The sequence below is a fragment of the Streptopelia decaocto genome (genome assembly GCF_964273445.1).
Source record: "Streptopelia decaocto genome assembly, chromosome: 8".
Taxonomy (NCBI): domain Eukaryota; kingdom Metazoa; phylum Chordata; class Aves; order Columbiformes; family Columbidae; genus Streptopelia; species Streptopelia decaocto.
Genome location: NC_138662.1, coordinates 17,302,573 through 17,323,983, shown reverse-complemented (window position 1 = coordinate 17,323,983; position 21,411 = coordinate 17,302,573). Strand labels below are relative to the sequence as shown.

General features: G+C 38.6%; 1 protein-coding gene across 2 annotated transcripts in view; it reads left to right on the top strand.

The window, feature by feature from the left end:
• PRKAR2A (protein kinase cAMP-dependent type II regulatory subunit alpha) overlaps window positions 1–21,411 on the top strand; it is a 53,709-nt gene that overhangs the window by 7,023 nt on the left and 25,275 nt on the right. For both annotated transcript variants that reach the window (XM_082060462.1, XM_082060461.1), the window contains exon 2: window positions 13,197–13,232. In XM_082060462.1, the coding sequence (XP_081916588.1) occupies window positions 13,197–13,232 (36 nt within the window). The remainder of the gene's footprint in view (window positions 1–13,196; window positions 13,233–21,411) is intronic.

Genomic DNA, 21,411 nt, shown 5'->3' with positions numbered 1-21,411 from the left:
CAGAGACAATTCCGCCAGTGTTGCAGAGTGCCATCTTCCCCTTTTGCTAATACTGGAGTTTAGTTGTATCCTCTTACCTAAAATAGAACAATGGAGATCTCGGGGAAGAGGAGGAGACAACAGAGAACAAACTTGCTTCAAATTATTCACCAGTCAGTCATTAAAAAGCATTAATGTTTAACAAAGAGCAGTTGCTCATTATTCAAATGAAGACTGGAACTGGAGCCAAGATGAGCTATGAATGTTTCTTGCTGGCTTCAGTAACGTTTTCAACTGTGTGAATGATCATTCATATTTTTTTGTGAAAGAAGAGGGAGACAATGACAAATATAATTCTAACAAATGTACCGGTTCCTCTTTTAGAGGGATGTTATTCTTGCCTTTGTGTAGTCCTTTAGATTCATTCAGGTATGCCGCTGCACTTGCATCTTTGTGTTCCATACCTACCATGGTCGGTATGTAACAATTGGTTGTTTTTTTTTTTTTTTGACACATCAGGATTCTTCCATTCACGTAGGTTTCATTTTTTTTCCTGAAATACCATCAGTTCCACAGCAAATGATGTGCACCCTTCTGCACTCTGCATTTTCAGTATGTTTGTGCGTCACTGTAATATGAAACAGACAAGATAACACATAAATGATAATGTCGGTTAGAAAAGTAAGGAATCTGAGTGTGGATGGAACACTGATGTATAAAAGTCTCTTGCACCAAGATACTAATTCTGCTAAAGGGTGTGTGCTTATGAGATCTTCCATGTAAAAGGATCCTTTTCTTTTAAAAGTATGGATCTAAAAGAGGGATTATCAGGTGGAAACTCTAGAGGTCTGGTACACAGAATAAGCAGCAGTTTTGTGGTCATTTGTGTTTTGTCTGTGAGGTGGTGAAAATTGTGGTGATCATGTCATTGTTCTCTGTGTGCTTTAATGAGTAGGATACTTAGAAGAGAGATGAGATATAGAAAGCAAGCCTTTTTTACAGTTATTATACTACTAGGATTTGGCCTCTGTTTCATAAATATACAATAAATCGTATAATGAAGCCCAGTGTTGTATTAGTAGCAGTTATACTATTAGCCCTTCCCATCCTGGGGCATTTCTTTTTTATGTGGAAATTGCAAATGATTTATGTGGCAATTCTGCATGGACTTGGAAATTCCCTTTAGGAGGGAAGACATGTCTAGGAACAGCCTGCCTTCAAGGCGTGTGGGAGGGACTGCAGGGATTCCTTCTGCAGCATTGCTTTTCTGATCATTTAAAAGCAACAACAAGCAAACTTGTTTTTTACTTTTCTAAGCAAAAAAAAAAAAGCCACTCTGTTGCCTCCCTCTGTTTCCTGTTGACTTTCTGAGGGTGGCTTGAAGAACAGGTTTGCTTCTCCTCAGAAATGATCTCCAGCCTGCAGGAACTCCATTTCTGAGGTCGTTTTACAGACATCTGGAACCCCGCGCTCCTTTTGGCTATTGGTGAAGTCCAAACCAAGATGGTCCATGATCACGGACCTTACCTGCAAAACTGAGCAAACTGCCACAAAATCTCTCTCTAACCTGCTGTGTGAAGGATTAGGATTGCAAGCTGGAGATGAAGTGCTGGTTTGGGTAAAAATATGTTCTTCCGTCTACAACTGTTTCTGTGTTTCTCCGAGTTGGAGTGGTGTGCAGTGAAGGGTTGCAAAGCTTCGAGTACTGCTGCTCTTGTTGCAGAGCATTTGAAAAACATGCACGGAGTTTGTGTGGGGAGCAAACGGCGTGTTTTTTAGATGAGGGTGGAGAAACTGCTTTGTAGTTTTCCTGTGTATTTTTGAATAAGCTGTAGTGCCAAGTTCCTTGTTCTTGGTGATTGTATATTGACAGACGGTTAGAAAGCAGGATGTCACAATGGCCCTTCGTTTCCATTTTGGTTCTTCCTCCCTTGGGCTAACATATTGTTTTTTGCTTCCTACTGAGAAAGCTATATTCCACAGAAGACATTTTAAGAAAAGAAAAATACAAATATTTGTGGGTCGTGTGTGTCGTGTTTTGTTTTGTTTTCCCCTGTAGGGGCTCCAATAAACGCTGCAGTTCCTGTGGCAACACTTGTGCTAATCCTGATCATTCAGGAAGATTTGCTTCCTTAAGGACATGCTGTAGTGTAAGGAACTGGTCCATCTCAGCTTGTCATGGATATGAGGAATAGCTCTCTATGAAAGGTGTCTCATGGACAGCCCTGGAATGAAAATTCAAAGATGATGGAGTTGCTTTCTCAGGGATAAGTTATGAAAGATGGCTCATTAAAACAGATTAACATTCAGTCTTCTGGCTCTGACATCGTTGGGGGCATGATTCCACAAGTATTCTTGTTCTAAAATGCTGAAACTTGGTATTATTCAGAGTGGCATTTTTGCTTTAAATACTCTAGTTTCTCAAGAATATAGAAGTTAAATATCACTGGATATAATTTGTATGATGATTTTAGTTCTGATTTTGAGATGGTAACTTTATGATAAACTGGGCTTCAGTTTCTCTTGTGGTCTGTATGAGCATCTCGTAGAGCCCTGTGAAGTAATTTTAATTTCTTGCTGCTGAAGACATTTAAGTGTTGTATCTTGTTATTTTTATAGCACTATGAAGCAATATCACTTTGTATGGTGTATATATTGGTTTTGCTAGCGTGTGTCAGTTTTTTTTAACTTTCCATAGTTTCACATGCAGATACTGTTAACTTTTCATGGCTAAAAGATTTACTTTGTGTAGCATTTGTTTTGAAGTAACAGTGACTGTGCGGAGCTTCAGACTAGAAGTTCTACTAAAGATCGGTTCATGCAGAAGCTGAACCGTGTAGGACTTGCCACCTGCTGCAGCTCACTCAAGTCAGGGAATTTCTGTTATTGTCACTGGCATATTTATATTAGGATGAATGCTAACATGTACACTCTTGCAGGGACTTCAAACATTCATGAGTATAAAAGAGGATTTTCCCTGCCCTGGGGAGAACACACAGGTTTTTTTACTATTATCCCTTCTTGGGAAACAGGACAAATCTGTCTTCAGCCTTCCTCTTTCCCCAGAATCATCTTCCCGTGAAAGCGCACAGCATGCAATTACTGGAAGTGTATGTGTGTGGGGGTTGTCTGTCAAAATACTTTTTTACATGGAGATTACTCTTTTTACAACTATATGGTTTAAGTAGGGTTTGCTGAATATTGACTTAATATTGTTAAAGCATAAATTTGATGGACTAAAAAGTATAAAATACATTAATTTGAGATGTGGTAGAGAAGTTATTTTTTACTCATAATTTTGTTGTGTATCACAACGTGAAGATTGCCTTGATAACAACTTTCCTAAATTTTAAAACATACATATTTAGAATCTACTCAACTTTATGTATACTTGGTTTACTACAAGAACCGTACCAAGTTATATCTGAATGGAACAAGATTCACTTGTGAATTATCGATGGATATAATTTTACTGGCAGTGAAGTAGCAGAAGGGAAGGACCAGCTCCTTTGACCTGCTGGTGACGCTGTTCCTGGTGAAGCCATGAAACCAGCCTGGCACACACAAGTGTACTTGGTGCCCCGATTTAAATGTGAATGTGTGAAATTAGGCTCTGAATCAGCTTGAAGTGACGCTTGATGCTGGTCTAATTGAAATTTCTCTTGTTCTTTCATACAGATCAAATCAGATGACAGCATACGCCATTCCAGCTTTGTCTGATGTAAAAACATGCTATGTTTCATCATCCAAATCAGTAATGACAGGAATTGGTAATGAAATTAGAAGCGACCCAACCAAAGAACTCTGGGCTTTTATGTGCCTCCTGTTTTAGCTATAGGATGGATGCTATTCTTAAGTCCTACCTATGTAAGTGTAATTATACAATCCTGAACTGAGGCTGACCTGGCAAGTATAGCAGTGGAACATCTATGCTGGGCATGTAAAACACTCTGCTCTTTCAGTGTGGCTCTTTGTTTCTGCTGAGCTTCAGATCTTCTTGTCTGTATTTTTCTTTGGAATTGCTCTCTTTTGTAGAACCAGTGCAGTTCCAGTTGTTTCTTACCGTCTGCCACATAGTACCAGACTGTGCAGTGACTCCAACCTGTTTTATCTGAGACTGTAAATAGCTAAGAGGCAAAAGGAAAAGCTGCTTATGCTGCATCTTATCCGTAACTGCCTGTGTTAGTTCTTTCTGTTCCAGTGCAAACTTGAGCAGACCAGCTGTATATCACTGAAAATCTAAGACTGACCCTTTTTTCTTTTGCACTGAAACAGATTGGAAGTGCTGCTGCAATCGGGCCATCAATCCTCTGGTTGTGTGCTCAGGTTTGGGACTGAAAACACACTCTGTCCTCTGATTTTTCTTTTTCTTTCCCCCTTTGTTGCCATTGCATTATGTGTTCTGAAATGGTGGTGGTTCTGCAAGTACAGACTGGAGACTGACCATGTATTACACCCTGAGCATGAACAATTGTGTCTTCCCTTTCTGTGTAACTCACTTCTCTTGGAAGCTGTGCTGGAGCTAAGCTGTGTCCATTAAGCCCATTAGTCTATCAGAAGAAGGGCACCAGAGTTATAGTTGGATCACCGTGATTTTCTGTTCTTACGTTGCCTCTACTTGTGTAATTATTTTTGTGGCAACATATCTATATCTTAATGAGCTATCATCTTGAAGTTTCGTTAGATTTGTGAAGAAGTGTTTGTTACAATACTATGGCAAAGATAGCAGAAGGCCAGTTCCCCAAGAAAACATGTATTTCATGAAAAGCAAGTGTTGTTCTTAGATAAAAGGGATGTAGGAACTCTTTGTTAAGATTTAAATAAGTTGAAAAATGTATTACATCAGTTTGAAGGTGTAACAGCTAGTTGCTTGTATTGGAGAGAGAACTTTACTTCGTGTGTGTGTGTAATATGCACACATACATACTTTTCTTCATATAGATTGCTGATGACTGCCCCATTTGTCAGAAACTTAGAGATGGGTACAAGCCGAAAACACATAGATGATTGGGAAAATGTAAATTTATATTACCATCATTTGGTAAGGATTTGAAGCAAATGATGATGCTATTAACTTAGCGTCATTTTTATCTTAAAAAATAGGTAACTGTATTGTTCATTCAAGAATAATCAGTCCGACATAGTAGGAAAGTATCTTAAATCACTGAGCACACCTGTTAATTGAATTATTTTATTTGGGTACTCTTACATGCTTAGCAATGGTCACGTTTTAGATTTTTATGAATGCTTTGAGCTTCACTACTCAGTTTCAGTTGCACTAAAGTTCAGTTTTCTTTGTCCTCTTTTGTTTACTGGTTAGATTTGCCTAAATCTGTATCTTAATGAAAGATGTGAGCATTCAGTTTTATCAATTCATTGTCTCTCTGTGAAAATTGACTGAATATAAACCGTTTTGCTTATAAGTAGTTTAAGGTGCTAGTAAACTATATTACGTACGGATGGCATTGTAGAACTGTTTCATGATAGTAAATATTTGATTTTTCAAGATACCTTTTATGTCCTGATACCACATTATTTAAAGACACTATCAGTCTCAGCAGGACTTTACAATAAGCCTGCCAAGCAGCTGCCAAGTGCAGATAGCCAACATTTACATTCAGTGTTGTGTGATGGTAGCTGTGACATGATTCCAATTAAAAGCTTGGTCTGCACACTGCAGATGTCTTCTGAATATTAATGTGTACTACAGACAGAGCAGATGGAATATCTTTAAAATACAATGCAGTGAGTGTAAAATTAAGGTTGGGTTTCTGGTGGAAACTGAGAGGCAGTCAAAATAATTCCTTTTTTCTTTGTTTTTCATTAGTCAACCACAAGAATATCTGTGTATTGTTGCCATCTTTCTTTATATATAGGAGGAAATCAACTCTTCACTAGGCATCCAAGTAAAAATACAGCATTATGCCTTATTGAAGTTGTGTTAAATGCCAAATGTACCTAGAAAAGTATTAGGAGTGCGTGCAACATTTGCTGTGCCTTAAAATATGTCTCTGCCTAAAGGACAGATATGAGGCAATACATAATAGTTGAAATGTAGGGTGTCTGTGAGTTGAGGAGTTGTTTTTGACAAAACCTATGTAAAATATATATAGGAGTATGTATTTAATTGGGATTTGAAGGTGTTGTGTGAGGTGTATTAGGAAGAGTTCACCCTGGATAGGAGGGGTGGTGTAACACTGGGAAACGAAGAGAGCAGCAAGGACTCAGGGGTGCACTGCAGCCTGGCCTGTTGCAGACCCAAAGGAAGCTGTCAGCAAACAGCAGCAACCCAGCTGGGAAAGTGTGTGGATTAATCACTTAAGTATTTACTGTGTTTCCGTGGCAGTCCTTGGGATGTGGAGTAAAGCTTTGGTAGTGGGAATATGTCAAAAGTCTTGGAAGTAACAGGGTAAGTGTTGTATTGAAACAGAAAGCAGAGGTTTTCTATGTGAGTGGGAACTGGAACTTTCCTCTTTTCAGCTGCAGTTCTCTTGCCCTCCCAGGCAGAATGCGGTTGTGTGAGAAGGGAGTGAGCGGCTGTGCACAGAGGGAAGGGGTTATAGGGAAGGAAGTGACAGTAGGCACAAAATACGTAAATCCAGTACACTGTTTAACTCACTAGTGCTATTACCATGGCTGTGGCATGCTTGCCTCTTACCCTTTTTATACTTAGTTTTAAAATAACTTATACCTAAGGCTGTGTAAACACTCAAGCCAGTGGCAGTGAAAGCATTTTCCACTTCATCCATATTACTTTTTTTTCTGTACTTGTCAAACGTTGCTTTAAACCGCGTTTCTGAAGTTTCAACCAAAAATATTTCAGATAAAACTTGTCTTTGTTACGTTTCAAATATCTTAAATACCTGAAGTATGAGTCCTCCCTTCTAATATATCTATGATTTCTGTTGGGATGGGAGTTTGGTGAATAAAGAGGTGAAGTTTGAAAGCAGGACGGGTGAGGTAGAAGGGAAGAGTCAAGAGACTTGGACAGGCAGAGGCTGTGCTGCCTTTGCCACTGCGCCTGGACACGCGGCTCAGGTGCCCACGTGTCTCACTCATTAGCCCTGTGCTTCCCTAGGTAAGATGCTGCTATCTTTTCCTGTATGAAGCATTTATTTTAAGGAATTTTTCAGTTATTTCATCTTGATACGATGTTTCTGGTACTCTAGAGTCTCATACTCATCTTTGGCCCCTTCTGGCTTTTTCATTGTCAGAGAATCCCTGTGAAAGTCATTTCCAAATATGTTCAGGATCTTTACTTTTTATCATCTACTTGATGTTGGGTCTGTAAGCCTAACGTCATTCTGGGTTTTAAAACTTCTGTTGTATTACTAATGTGGCTTCATTGCTTCCCTATCTCTAAAACACCTTTCTCTTTAAGCTTGCTCCTAAAGCCCAAGCAAATGTCCCTTTTTTACTTATTGTGTCTTGCTTTGCTGTGCCCTCCAGTGTCTTGCCTCTTCTGACAATACTTTGAGGATTTGCCAGTTGCTTCTTAACTCTCCTGGTTCTTTGCAGCATCCTTCATTTTCCGTGCAACGTATAATTTTGTCTTTCCTTGAAAAAATTCTCCAGTCTTTCATTTCAGTCCCTGACAATCTCCATTGTAGTATCAGCATTCAGTTATATCTTTAATCACTGTGAAATATATCCTTTCCACTGAGATTGTATCTTAGCTCTGGGAATTTGTCTAATTTCATGTCTGTAAAGCAAGCGCATGCCTTACTGCGATCTCTTTGATCTTCATAATATAGATTATGCTCATAAAAAATCGAGGCAAAAAAAAGTGCTGTGTTTGGCTAGATATCTGAAACATGTCAGCAAGAAATAAGAGAGGGCTGCGTGGGTCATGCCATTGCAATGTCAGATAATACGGGGTGCTGCTTGATGGGTATTCGTTCTCCTGTACTTGGGCTTCAGTCAGGCTGAATTAACTCCTGAATTCTGAGAGCAGGGTGCACTGCACAACAATTGTGGTCCTTTTTTGAATTGAATTAATATCTGCTGAGAAACATAATCAAAATAGTACCGTGCACGACTGTTCAAGTTTAGTCATGGAATGAGAATATTGAAGCAGTGATATGTTTTTGATAAAGAATGCCTTTAATTCAAAACAAACAAAACTCTTACTGGCAGTTCTTGACAAGATGTTACAACCAGAGGTTCCTCTAAATTTCTTTCAGAGGGTCAAGTAAAGATTTACGATTTTCTTGAATTTTTCAGCTATTTAAAGTCTGTCCATTCCAGAGGGCATATTAATTTTTCTTCTCTGTTTAAGAAAAAAGCCAACCAAAATAGCACAACAGCTTTAATAACTTTGTAAAACATCTTCTTTTAACTGCCAGAGATGTCTTGCTTGTTGACTCAATCTTTTCCTCCAGAAGTAGTTATCCTTTCTGTCAGAGGGGTTCTGAAGAACTCAGGGGCTCCTGACAGTGTTTTCCCTTTTCATGTCAGTAATTTTAAAGTCCAAATTAAAAAATGAATTAAAATGGAGACCAGGATGTGTTACTACTTTGGGTTTATATTTTATTATCGCTTGCTACTGATGGGATCTCTTTTTAAATCCTGGGAATGTAAAGGTATCTATGCCTCTATTACTTTAGCAGAGGAACACAGTGTTTAATATTCATGTATTTTTTGTTATTGGTTTCCTCTCTTACAGAAAGGTGAAGTGTGTGTGTGTACACAGACAATCCTGGACCATGGTTTCCATTTTCCTGCCTTCTTTTTCTAACGTTCTGTGCTCCGTTTGTCTTCTGAAAGAACTCGCTTCCTTCCTAGTGTTCCCTGACCTTTTGTCTTCCTCCAAATATCTGGCGTGCTTCAGCTGACACCGTCACTATCTCTCCTGCCTGTCTCTAACCAGGTTCTGAGTTTCCATCCTTTTTGGGGGGGGTGAGAATAGAAGGAAAAAAACAATGGCACCTGTAAAACTTCCATTTCTGTCTGCTTTGCTTTTCTGAAAGAAACGTTGACATGTGGACTCCTGGGTTCCAGAACTGCCTCTGAAAACAAATGGAATAGTTTGTAGCCCCACTCACATTCCCCACCTTGTCAGGCAGAGATCTGGAAGGGGTTAGTGGAATTTGCCACTGACCAGCAGGGACATCCTGAAGGAAATCATGGATACACAACTATTGTATTAGTAATAGTCACAGAGAGTCCCATTATTTTACTTACTTGTTGAAAAACAAGTTCAGATTTGCATGTATTAAAGTGTGATTGCATATCTGATGATGGAAGTCTTGTTTCTGCTATAGCATTACTTTTTAGTTACTAGAAATCCTAAAAGGTTGATACTTGAATCTTTAAATTTTCTCACAGTTCCAATGGTTCATACTCATGTAAGTCCGTTAACATCTTGGTGTGTAGAAAAACAGTTTGACAGCTGTAGTCTAGCACTTCCTTATCGTAACTTGATATAACATTCCGTGGAGACAGTCACGCCTCGGATTTATACTCCACTCTGCTTCTGGTATTCAGCTTTAATATAGTGTCAGCTCACATGTTGTTTGGATAATCTTAATTGACTTGTTAAATACGAACAGTTTACATTCTGTTTCTCTTTTTGTCTCTGTTCACATAGGATGATCATGTTCCACGATTTGATGGGAATGTACCCTGGAAACCACTAATTTCTGTTGTGTTTTCTTTTTTTAAAGCTGGTGTTTTATGCCTATGTTCTATGAACTCCAAGTACTATACTGCTTACTTTATGCAACCTCTTGTATGTCAACTTTGCTCTATCTTTCGTCAGGAAACCTTAAAAAGATTAAGTTGATGAGAGTGTTACATCTATATTAGATTTTTGTGTGCACAATAATTTAACTTAGTCTGCTGCTATAAATTGTATCCAGTATCACAAACAATCAGCATGTGGGTTGTTTTTTTTTTCCCAGTTGTAATTGGGAAGTGTTCACAGGTCCTTGTAAAAAGCGAAGTGCTTGTGGAGGAGGAGGAATGAAGATTTCACAGTATCCAGTACAGAGGGGTAACATCTGGTACTGTCAGCTCAGGCCTGGGACGCCAGTTCTTTCTTTGTCCCTGATTTTTTTTCCTGTGACCCTGAACTGATCTTTTGAGTCTTATTTATCCTTTCATTAAGAATTTAATGTTCTTAGTATGTGTAAGAAGAGGATTGCAGTAGCTGGGAGTATTATTGTCGTAGTTTTTCTGTTCATTTCAGGCTTTAGTGTCTTCTGTTACTGTACAACGCTAATGAGTAGCATAGAGAAATAGCTTCTACTATTATGGTAGTAGTGTAACTTTTAAAAAGCTTGCTGGTGATTTTTACCAGTCACTTTTGTTACTCTGACAAAGACGGGATCCCATGCACTGTAGGGAAAGTGTTCTTTTAGATCTGGTTGGAGAATCATTTTACTGTCACTTGCTAGGCTTAAATACTTCAATTGTTGGTTTGGTTTTGAAAGCGGGGGTAAAAAAAGGTTGTATCTGTGTCCTTTTTCTCTTATATACTTTATCACCTATAGGGCTGAGCCTTAACACTTGCCTATAACCATAGTCAGAACTCTTGTAAGTTAAACATGGTGAACCAAAATCCAGCATCAGGTATTTCAGAGAAGATCTCAATGCCAAAGCAAACAGAAAAATATTGGATAATTTCCCATTTCTTCAATTTTGGAAAGTATTAAAAAAAAACCAAAACCAAACCCCCTGTATTTGAGGTCAGTGGTTCGCAGCATTATCACATACCAGTCTCTGTTTCTCCAATTCATATCCCTAATTTTTCAAGTGATGAAACCAAATGGAATGGAGCCACTAACAAGTGTTAGGATGACTGCATGGCAGTAGTGCTGTTTGCTATCAGGTACATCTGTCAATTTAACAAAAGGTACAGTATTGATTAATTTATGCAAATGATTCAAAAATTTTATTGAATAAATGGAATGCTGTACCTTTACTTTGAGGAAGAAAGGTTGTGCGGTCTTTTATTAGCAAATATGTTCGTAACTAATTTTTGCAGAGCTGGCTGATTGAAGTTAGTATAAAATGTTTTCGAAATTGAGAAGCTGGGTACCTTTATAGCATTGTTCCATCTTTGACTATTTATAATATGTATGTGGCATTCATATATGTGTGTGTGTGTATATATATATATATATGAATGAATGAATTCTCGCTATTTTTTCTCTTCCAGCATGGGAACAGGAGAATGATGAGTGACGTGATAGTGACATAAAGTTGAACTTGTTTAATAAGCACTTGAATTAAACTAGAGAACTGACTGGTTCAAGAAAAAGCAGTTGCAAAGAAAAAATCATCCTACAGCCAGAAACCTGTAAATTTTTCAATCTGAAACAGCCCCTGTTTAGTGTTCCTATCTAGTGCTGAACTCAGGCCGTGCCTCAGGCCAATATGGAAAATACACCCACGTTCAGCAGATATTTCTGATTTTTCTTGAACAGTGCGGTTGGATCATTGTCCTGAGTCGGTCCTGGCCAAGCTGTGGGATGCAGGATTGATGGGCCTCCCCACTGCCCGTGTCACTTGGCCTTTGGCTGCCAGGGAGGAAATTGGGGCAGTTTGGTCTCTGGTACAATGATTTAATGTACCTCAGTTTTTGTTGTGTTTACCCAATTACTGGGTCTCGGCTCCCATGAGCCAAGTAAAAGCAGGGAGTGTGCTGCAAGTATGAGACATTTTGAACTTGAATGTTGCTGCACCTGAGGTTTTGACACAATGGAGAGTTCGCAATACAATTGTCTGGCAGCGAGATCTTTTAATCTCATTATAATTTCTGCAATTAACGTATCACTGACCTGCGACATGGCTTGTTGGCGTGCAGGTGGGAAACTCTAATTGTACAAAAGAAGAAAAAAAATGTCTTCCTGTTTCAAAGCAGCAATTTCTTTGTATTGGTGAAGAGCGGTACTGGGGTGGTGTGCTGGGCACACTGTGTTCTTGTGGTGTAGGCAGAGATGTGCTCATGGCTGCGCTGCTGTAAGAGGTTAATATTAGTGTATCTATTGCTATAGCTTTAAATTAGACGCCCATTAGTGTTCATGCTAGGAAACAGGCTGGGCTAACCATAAGTATTATTCTCTTCCGCCCCATCTAATTTTTTGGCATGTGTCCGCGGTCTAATCTAGGTGTGTGCGGGACCTTCAGGAGTTGTTCTCTCGGCCGTCCTTGATTCCAGGCTTGTCTCCGTGTTCTTCTAATGGCAAAACACAAGGATGCCGTAGCAGGGGCTGTACTGTCTGTGCAATACTGAAAATAGTCATAAACAAACAGAGCTTTTCATTGGTGACCCAGAACAAAAGAAAAAGCTAATTTTCTGTAGTAGGAAATAGCAGATTTTCCCTCTTTAGAATAAAAATAATCTTCTGACAACATATAAAAGTAAACTTGAAATTTTATACATCTGAAAACTCACTGGTGTAAGAAAAGCAAACTATCATTTTAATCTTAAAAGCTTTGTGGAGGCAGAATAATAGTGCTCTCTTTAAATGTCCTTAAAAGGCTATGTTTTTTTTCTCATGTTTAACAGTGTGGAAAACTTGATGCTGTTTCAATGACACTAAAGCCTGCGATAGGATAAAATAATCAAGATTCTAAAAGAAGCCATAGTCCTTGAAACATGGATTTTTTTTTTTTCTATGGTACCCAGAGTATGTCAGAGCTTACTGTAGTCTATTCGTGCTGTTCAACAGGAATGGGAAAGCTCAAAGCATTCGGAATAAAATTACTTTGGTTGTTACCTGTGTTGAAGGATGGGTGACTGGAGTTAGTCCGGGGGCCCTGCCTGTGCGGTTACCTGCGTGTGTGCTGTAGGAGTATAGAATGGTGTAGCTAATGAATTCCATCAGATCTTGATCGTGTTAAGTAGGTATAGATAACTTAAAGCGCTTTGAAACGTTTTGTCATAACGCTAGGTGAAGTGGGCTGGGAACTGATGATGGGTTAAGATTGGGTGACCTCTGTAGGAGTATGTTTTTTTCAGAATTGGGTACAAAACCCCAAAACTGCTTACCCTTCATCTTAGCATGTAATGGCCTTCTGGAAAATCAAGTTCTAACTTTGAACAGACACTTAACTGGCTGGCAAGTAAGTGGATGAAAGGTTTATATTGAAGCTTTTCTTTAACTTGTATGGGATTTGTGTGGTAAAAATGTATCTTGATTATTCAAGATGATGACTTTTAGTTTGTAATAATAAACAGCATTTGTAATTTCAATTTGTTTCTTTTGCAGCTCCAGTCATTAACCGGTACAACAGGAGAGTATCAGGTATGATTTCCTTTTAAGAATGTAATGTTTCTCAAGACGTACTGAAATGTGTATTTGACTAAAGGAATTACATTTAAAATGGCCATACTTTTAATCACTGCCGTATTTCTTGTATTTCTTGCAGTATTTTTATTTGAAATAACGAGAATAGTTTCTTAATTCACTTTAGAAACCAATAGGCAGCGCAGCAAGAGTAGTTTCGACAAGTTCTGCGGGGTGTCACAGGCTGTTGAAGCAACTTCAGCAGTGATGATTCTGCCCAGAAAAACTTCCCAGAACTTTGCAACATAATAATTATGGCAAAAGCTTGTTTTGCAGTGAATTGGAAAAGTGGCAGCTTCTTTTTGCTGGAGCACATCTTCTAATCCTCCGTGTTGCTGATCATTTTATCTCTGGTTAGAATACAGAAATATGAGGGGGTAGGCGATGTCCCCTCTCTATGGTGTTTTAGCCCCTTGCTTGTGCAGCTGATTTAAAGTTGTTGGATTTGTGGCTGTTCACTTGTTCTGGAGATGCAGATTATACTTGTTTGTTTTTCTGTCTTAACCATTGTTGAATGCTTTACTGAGTAGCTGTTATTCCAAACAAATTATTTTTAAAGTTGTTTTTGAACAGTATCATGTGAACAAAATGCAATGTGTAGGTGAGAAGGTATTGTATTTTTGCATCTGAGGTGCAATGCGCATTGCTGTGCATAAGTTACTTTTTTTCTTCAAATATTTAATTGTAACATTCATCTGGTCTAGAAAGTTGTTATGGTTCTGATTTGAAGAATTGCTTTGTAAAAATGCCAGTGGGTTCAGTGTTTTCTCTCTAGTTTTCAGTTCAAGCCTACTCAGTTTGTAACTTGTGTATATGATCTGACATGTTCTTTGGTATGATAGTTACAGTGGGACATTGGTGATAATATATATATAGAGTATATAAATATATGTGACATAAATACCTGGTTAATTTTATCTGCAAAATGTCCTTATACCCATGCAGTCCAGTCGCTTTACTGCTGTGCTTGGGTATGATTAAGGGTATGATGTGTGTTTATGCCACTACATAATACGTGAGTATAATGAGAACTTCATAACTCTTAAAAATCGACAGTGCTGGTAGTTTTGGTATATTATTACATGAGAAATTTAGGCAAGAAAAAACTGTGTCTTGAATGATGGAGTTTGATAATTTGATAGTAAATATTGGAAGTCATACATTGTAGAGTATCTTAATCTGGAAACTCACAACACATTTTAGTTTCTCTGCTAATTAAACTAATCTTTCCTGAAACCTGCTGATGGAGTAAAATCTTACAAATGAGAAGTGAATAAGTCTCAGATTTACATTTAAATAAAGGCTGACTTATTGCTGAATTTAAGAGGTTGAGCATTAATCAGAGGGTGCTTGTAATCCTTTTGAATCTTCAGTGGTGAAATATAATATTGGTGCTCTCATAGTACCGAGCTACTCTTAGATAAAAAACAGGTTCCTTCATTGAAGGGGTCTAAAGCTTAATGTGAACAACTAAAGAGCAAATGTAAAATTGAATTGCTAACTTAGGCAATTAGATTAAGGTGGACTGTTTAGATGCTTAATAACGCTGCTGCTCCAAGGAGAGCTACAATAATTCCGAGTTTACAGTACATATTAGAATTCTCATGGAGAGAAACATTAATAGAATGCATTTTACTATTGTGTGTTAAATACTTTTCACAATTAAGAAAAATATATATATACAAAATGGAGGAAAAAATATAATGTACAGGTCATGATCAGTGTGGGATTTGTTAAAATATGAAAGAGGTGTAAAGAGCATCTATGCATACACAAGGAGACCCCATTTTCCTTTTCTTGGCAGGAAAAATACAGAAGCAGTTTGGGGTGGGGGATGTTGTGGATTGTATTTATTTTTTTGGGGGTTCAACAGCCACAAAGCTCTGCAGGGAATCCCGTTGGCTTCTTGGCCGGAGAATGTGGCTTTGTGTGCGGGTCAGGTTCAGCCAGCAAAGCTGCTCCGGGGGTGGGATGGTGGGAAACTCCATGAGCCGTGCAGGAGGGTCGTCCTGGAAAAGGGGGCTTATCTAATCATGTTCCCAGAATTATTTATAGAAGCACAGAGTGGTAAAGTAGTGTTCTCATGAAGAGAAACAGCCTTTTCCAGGAAATGCCAGGAGGGAGAGAAATTAGAGCTTGATGTTCCCCTAGAAATGTATCTAATTAATAGTTTACTGATGTATACTGATGTATAGCGATTTTGGACATGTAACATGTTGAGGTTCCATGGCATGTGCACAAACCCCAAATATTGTGTCGGTCAGTTCTAATTTGTATATAAGCCGGTGGCTGATTTGATTAACATGGTTGTCTGTTTCCAAAATCATAAGCTATCCCTATGTAGAAATTAAAAAGCAAACCAAAACCAACCAACCAAAACAAACAAACAAAACCAAACAACACAACCCCCAACCCACTAATTTTTAAATCTCTGGGCTATAAGAAGCCAATTACTTATTACGTGGTGCCCAGGGCAGTTTCAGTGCTGATCACCCAGCAGAACGGTTCTCTCGCTGCTGCTTTAAGTGAATTAGCGCTGTCTGAGCCTTTGCCAGCGTGGGGAACTCATGTTACACAGCGTGCTGACCGACCCGGGCTGCCCAGGCTGGCTTGGATGGCCTGAAAACCGTGCAGATTCCTTCCTCCCAAGAGTTGGACTGTGGTGAAATTCATACTTGCTTGATGACGTTTCTTGATTTTCCTCCAAGCACAGGGGCTCCTGACAAACTTTATTCTGTTAGTCATTTCCTTTTCTATAGTGAAAGAGACCGCAGAGAACCCCAGGGAGTGTCTCAGCCCTTGGTTAGTGACTACAGGGTGCGGGGAGGTGGGACAGATCCGTGATACCTCCTTTCACAAGTAATAATATCAAAGCTATTTCAAAACTAGGGGGAAGAGAGCATTGGTATTTGTCCCACTATAACAACTGATACGTAACATTGAGGAGAATTTTGCTGCTGGCAGTATATGAATGAAAGTTAATTGTGGTTTTGGAATGAGGAGTGTGACGCCTACTACAGTCTCACTTGGGCATAGTTTCTCCTCTTTTAGTTTTAGAAAAGTAAAGTTTTCTGCTAGATTTCTGTATTGCCTTTTCTAGACACCTTTGATTCATTCCACAGAACACCCACTCCCAGCAGACTTGCTGACTTCTTTACCGGATAGAAAAAAAATCTGACGAAATATGACACCCATACCATATACACGTAAGGAAATGATTTCATCTGTTTTCTCTGATTAATCCTGTTTATCTGAGTGACCTGGTATAATTTATCTCTCTTGCACATCCTTGTGCTCCCTCAATCTTCATTTGGCCTCTGTGGGATAGGAATGGGATTACGTTTTCACACTCAACTATATAAACAGAATAAATGAATGATAGAATCTAGAGAAGCTATATGTCATAGTTATCTCCCCAATATTTTTATACTGGCAAAGTAACATGACTGTCAGGATCTGTGACTATCAAATGAACAAGACTTGCTTCAGTTAGCCCCTCTGGTAGGGCAGCTCTCAACAGAGACTTGCTCAAGTGAGAAGGATCAAATCTGCTGTCCCCAGAATCAGAAGCCATCTCCTAAAATATGAAGGAACTTCCATAAGAGGTCTGGATGGAAATTGGTTCTTCAAACTCACTGGTTCTTCTCCATTTTGGCAATGGGTGACTCTTTACCTTCAATGCCTTATTCTTCTGGCTCCTACCAAAGATGGACAACATTTCTACTTAATGAGCTGACTGTTCACGTCTGATGTCTCTCTGGGCTTTTTAGTGAGATAAAGCGTCTTCGGCACACTCTGGCAAGTTGAGATGTCAGGATATGATAATACTATGCATAGTAAAATCTTTTTAATAGCTTTAGCCTTTTAAAATGACATTTAAAAAATAATTTTCCAAGAAAGCTTTTATATTAATTATTGCCATGCAGCATGTTAGTATTTGGTAAAGAATACAGTTTTGGGATCCTGTTGAATTTGGACATGTAAATAGTAGCAATGAAGCAAGAAGCAACTCTCGTTTTGGGAGGGTGTTTTGAGTATTTTCTCTTGCAGGATACTATCTACTAATTCAGTGATAAAATCTCATCAAATCACCAAGGGAGGAAGACTGAGTGACTTTCTCTGTGCCGTTCTCTTTGCTTTCTACTTACAAGAATAGCTGATTATCAGAGGGTGACTTGGAAATCATGATCTGATTCCTTCTCTTGCAGCTATTAGTGGATTTCTATATTGATTATTCACCACCTTTCAAAACTGATGGTATAATAACTTCTGCTGAAAGGTTTTCAGGCAGATGATAAATTGTAAGAGACTTCTGACTTAAAGAAAATCACATTTTTACTAATGGCACAAACAGCTTGCCTGTTTCAGCAACCTGATGCTTCTATAATTTTTTGCTGTCCCTAATGATTGCAAAACTGGTATCATCACTTGAGTGAAAATAATTCATTTTGAAAAATGTTGATATGAGCAAAAGCCAAGTGTGTGGGATGACAGATGAAAGTGGTGATAAATTGTGTGGGTGCTCTCCTGTAAGAAAGTGCCTGAACCATTATTCGTTAAACAGAAAAAAGCTTGTTTTTTTGTTGCAATATTGGGACTTATTTAAAAATCCTTGGCAAGTAATTGGCATTCAGTGAATAATGAAAAGCTTATTTTTGGAAATTAACAGTCGTGACTTCACAATTACTTGGATTGCACAGTTGTGAATAATTCTGCTTGTAATTGGTAGATTTTTATGACAAAAAGAGAAATACAACACTCAGTGAGAATCCTTATTTAAAACTTAAGTCAATGCAGTACATGGTCAGACAAAATCTGATCCAATCTACTCAGTGCGAATATAAGTGCTACAATGGAATAGAATTAAGTCAGTTTTCCTTTTTTTAATGTATTCTTAATAATTTTTAATGCTTATGTTACCTAATGATAAAAAGATGTTCCTCTGAAGTCAAATATTTTAACTCAAATTAGTCCTTATTAATTGAGGGTATACGGTATAGCTATACATGTTTATTAAGCCACTAATGCAGTGAGGACCAGTTTTTCAGAAGTATTCAGGTGGCAAAAGATGCAGGTGATTAACTTTTGCTAATCTTTAATATTAAAGATTTTTAAAAAGCCTATATAGATGCTGCTCCATATCTTTAGATACATAAATACTTCTGAAAACAGCCTTCAGATGATATTTTTTTAAAAAATAAAATTACATTCTCTCACTTTTTGATGGGTTAGAATTTCATTTTCTTTTTTTGAGGTGAGGTGGAATGAGAATTGCTGGGTTTTTTTTCCTTTTGTTTTGAAACGAAGCTGGTTTTTAATGTGTGAATTGAAGCCCAAATTAAAATATTCCTACGTGTTTTGTTGTGCACGAGAACCTGAAAGCAAACACACTGGAGAAAACCTCAAAATGCATGTCACGATACAGGCTTAAAAGGTGGTTTTAAACGTAGTGCAAAACATAGTGCTGTGATATAGAGATGTGGAGCGATGGGAGTTAGTTGTGCTTTGCATTTTCCCTGTAGATAAATACAGCAGCAATTTATCCCTTTTTTAATATAAAATTTTAGACTAAGTCATAGATGTTATGCTTTTTTACTGATTAATACACTCACGACAAGTGTAGGTTGCTGTGACTTCAGATTAAATGTGAAATGGATTGAATAGTCCATATAGGACAGAATACTTTAAACATACCTGATTTAAATGTGAAAGGACATCCCATGTGTTTCCAGAAACTTCACTCAGTCGTTTTTAACACCTGAACGCCTTGATGAGACTGTGTGTACTCCAAATAATGTAAAGCTTTAGTCAACCTGCTAAAAAATGAGCTACGGGGGATACAGTGGGTTTAAAGCAGTCTCAGGAAGTGCTGTGAGCACTTTTATAGTGCTCTCATTTAAAGAGAGACTTAAATCAAGACTTGGCTTTGGGAGATGGCTTCTACACGGGTACTTGGCGGCCTGAAGCCCTTACCTGATCCGGATCAGCGTGTCAATATACGTTTTTCCCACGTCTCTATTATTTGTGCTAGGAAGGAAAGCAACCTTCTGAAACTTGTTCATCTTCTGTAACAGAAAAACACAGAACTAAGTGGTTATAAATAAAGCCCACAAATTCTAACTGATGACGCTCTGCTTAACATTAGTCTCTTGCCACACTGCTTTAACTGAGTCTTTCTGTAAATGAAATCAGTTTGTTCAGTGAGCCACTGAAGTCGACGGTTGACTCATCCTGAAGATGAGCGGCACCATATCAAACAGTTCTGCCTTGCCCATTACTGGCAATCATCGGGACATCCGAGCTGCTCAGAAATGGGGGTACCTGGTGGGATTTTCACGCAAGGATGGGACAGCAGGTTTTCATGTTCTTGAGTTGCTGATGTGCCAGGACAGGACGCAGTCATTTCAAAGCTCAGGGATCCGGGGCTTCCACATCATTGTTCTGCACACAGTCCTGTGTCAAAACCGCAGCAGCTTTATAGTGTTCGCTGCCAGATAGATGGAGAATACTTGTTCCATTAGGGGTAACGTGCTTTTTAAGCTATTTGGACATTCTCTAGAAATCTGTAAAAATCATATCTAAGTTGCTGAACCATTCATTTCAGAAATGCCATCTAACACTCTGACATCCCTCAGTTCTCTGTCACAATAGACGTCAGAAAGACATGGGTGATTTTCATTGCTGAATATCTGCTTTGCCCTAACATACAGGTGCTTCAGTGCACTTTCCACAAGATGCTGGGGTTCTTTTAAAATATTATGTGCCTAATCGCAAGTTTAGCAATTCACATATCAGAATTGGGGGGAAAAAAAGCCCATGGTCTGGAAACAAAAAGATAATTTCTTATTTCTAGACTGGAAAAACACTTTTTCTGTTTTATTCCTGAGACAGGTTATATTCCTCAGATTATATTTGCTATCTACTGTTTGTAACTTTGCCTATGAGGATACATGCCTTTTTTTTTGGAAGATGTATATTTGAGCCCTTTTCTGGGACTTGGGGTGTTCAGATGTAAACCGAATGTAAAATGAACGTTCTCCGTGCTGTTTTTAACTGAGATACGGTATCACTGTTTTTAGCTGGCATGTAAACACTTTTTGGTGCTTAATTTCTGGTTTTATCTGCCTGGGTTATGTAACCATTTAGAAGTGTGGTGAGATTTATGTGATGGGCTATAACAGAAGATCATGAAAGCAGAAGGCTGACTTCTACAATTGTGAAGCTGGGTGCTCTGAAATAGTAGTAGCATCATGTTTTCCAGGAGACCTTTTTTATGGCTGACTATCTCATCGGTAAGGCTCTCTTACAAGGCTTGAACAAGGTCAGCAGTGTGTTTATCCATTGCAGTCTTCTGATTTCTTAACTTGCAAGAATAAAGCTTGCTTCAGTTGAATTTCTCAGGCTGCGCCACATAGAAGAATAATGTGTAACTCTAAAATACCCAGCTGCCATTTTCAGGTTTTTGTTTAAATGTAGTAAAGGGAGTTGGGAACAGAAGCAGCAAGTTTTAAATTGCTGTTTAGTAACCAAGGATCAATATTTTGGATTTGGTTGTTACCGTGTCAGAGTGGCGAGCACCTTTGATGCTGACATGTGGAAAGCTTTCTTATTTTCAATTAGTCCTCTACCATGATGGAAAGCTTTCTGTTGTTTTATTTGTATTTTTCATGCAGTCTCGCCTGTTATCGCAAGGTGCAGAGCACACGAGTGTCTGATGTGACACGGGACTCTGCTGGGACAAATAGACACAGGAACCACAAGGGCAGGAGCCCTTCTTGTGGCTTCCCTAGCAGCTGAGCTCAGTGAAATCAGGTTGTCTTGTCCCTTGGCTTCTCCAGCTGTGCAGGAGAGTGTTTGCACAAATGTGTATTTAGATTACCTAGGGGCGTTTTATACAGTTATTTTTGCCAGTGTTTTACTCTACAAAATTAAGTAGCCTCGTAAGTTCATTACTGTTATTCCCCTGCACCTGGCTCGGTGAGGTGGGAGGGTGTGATGCTTTAGCCACGTGTGAGCACGTAAAGTGGAAGGATAAGCTGAAGCACTCTGCATAACTCAAACATAAAGGTATTAAGTGAAAGTTGTGTCTCTATATCGTTCAACAGGCAACAACATAAAGTAAATCCAATGATAAACA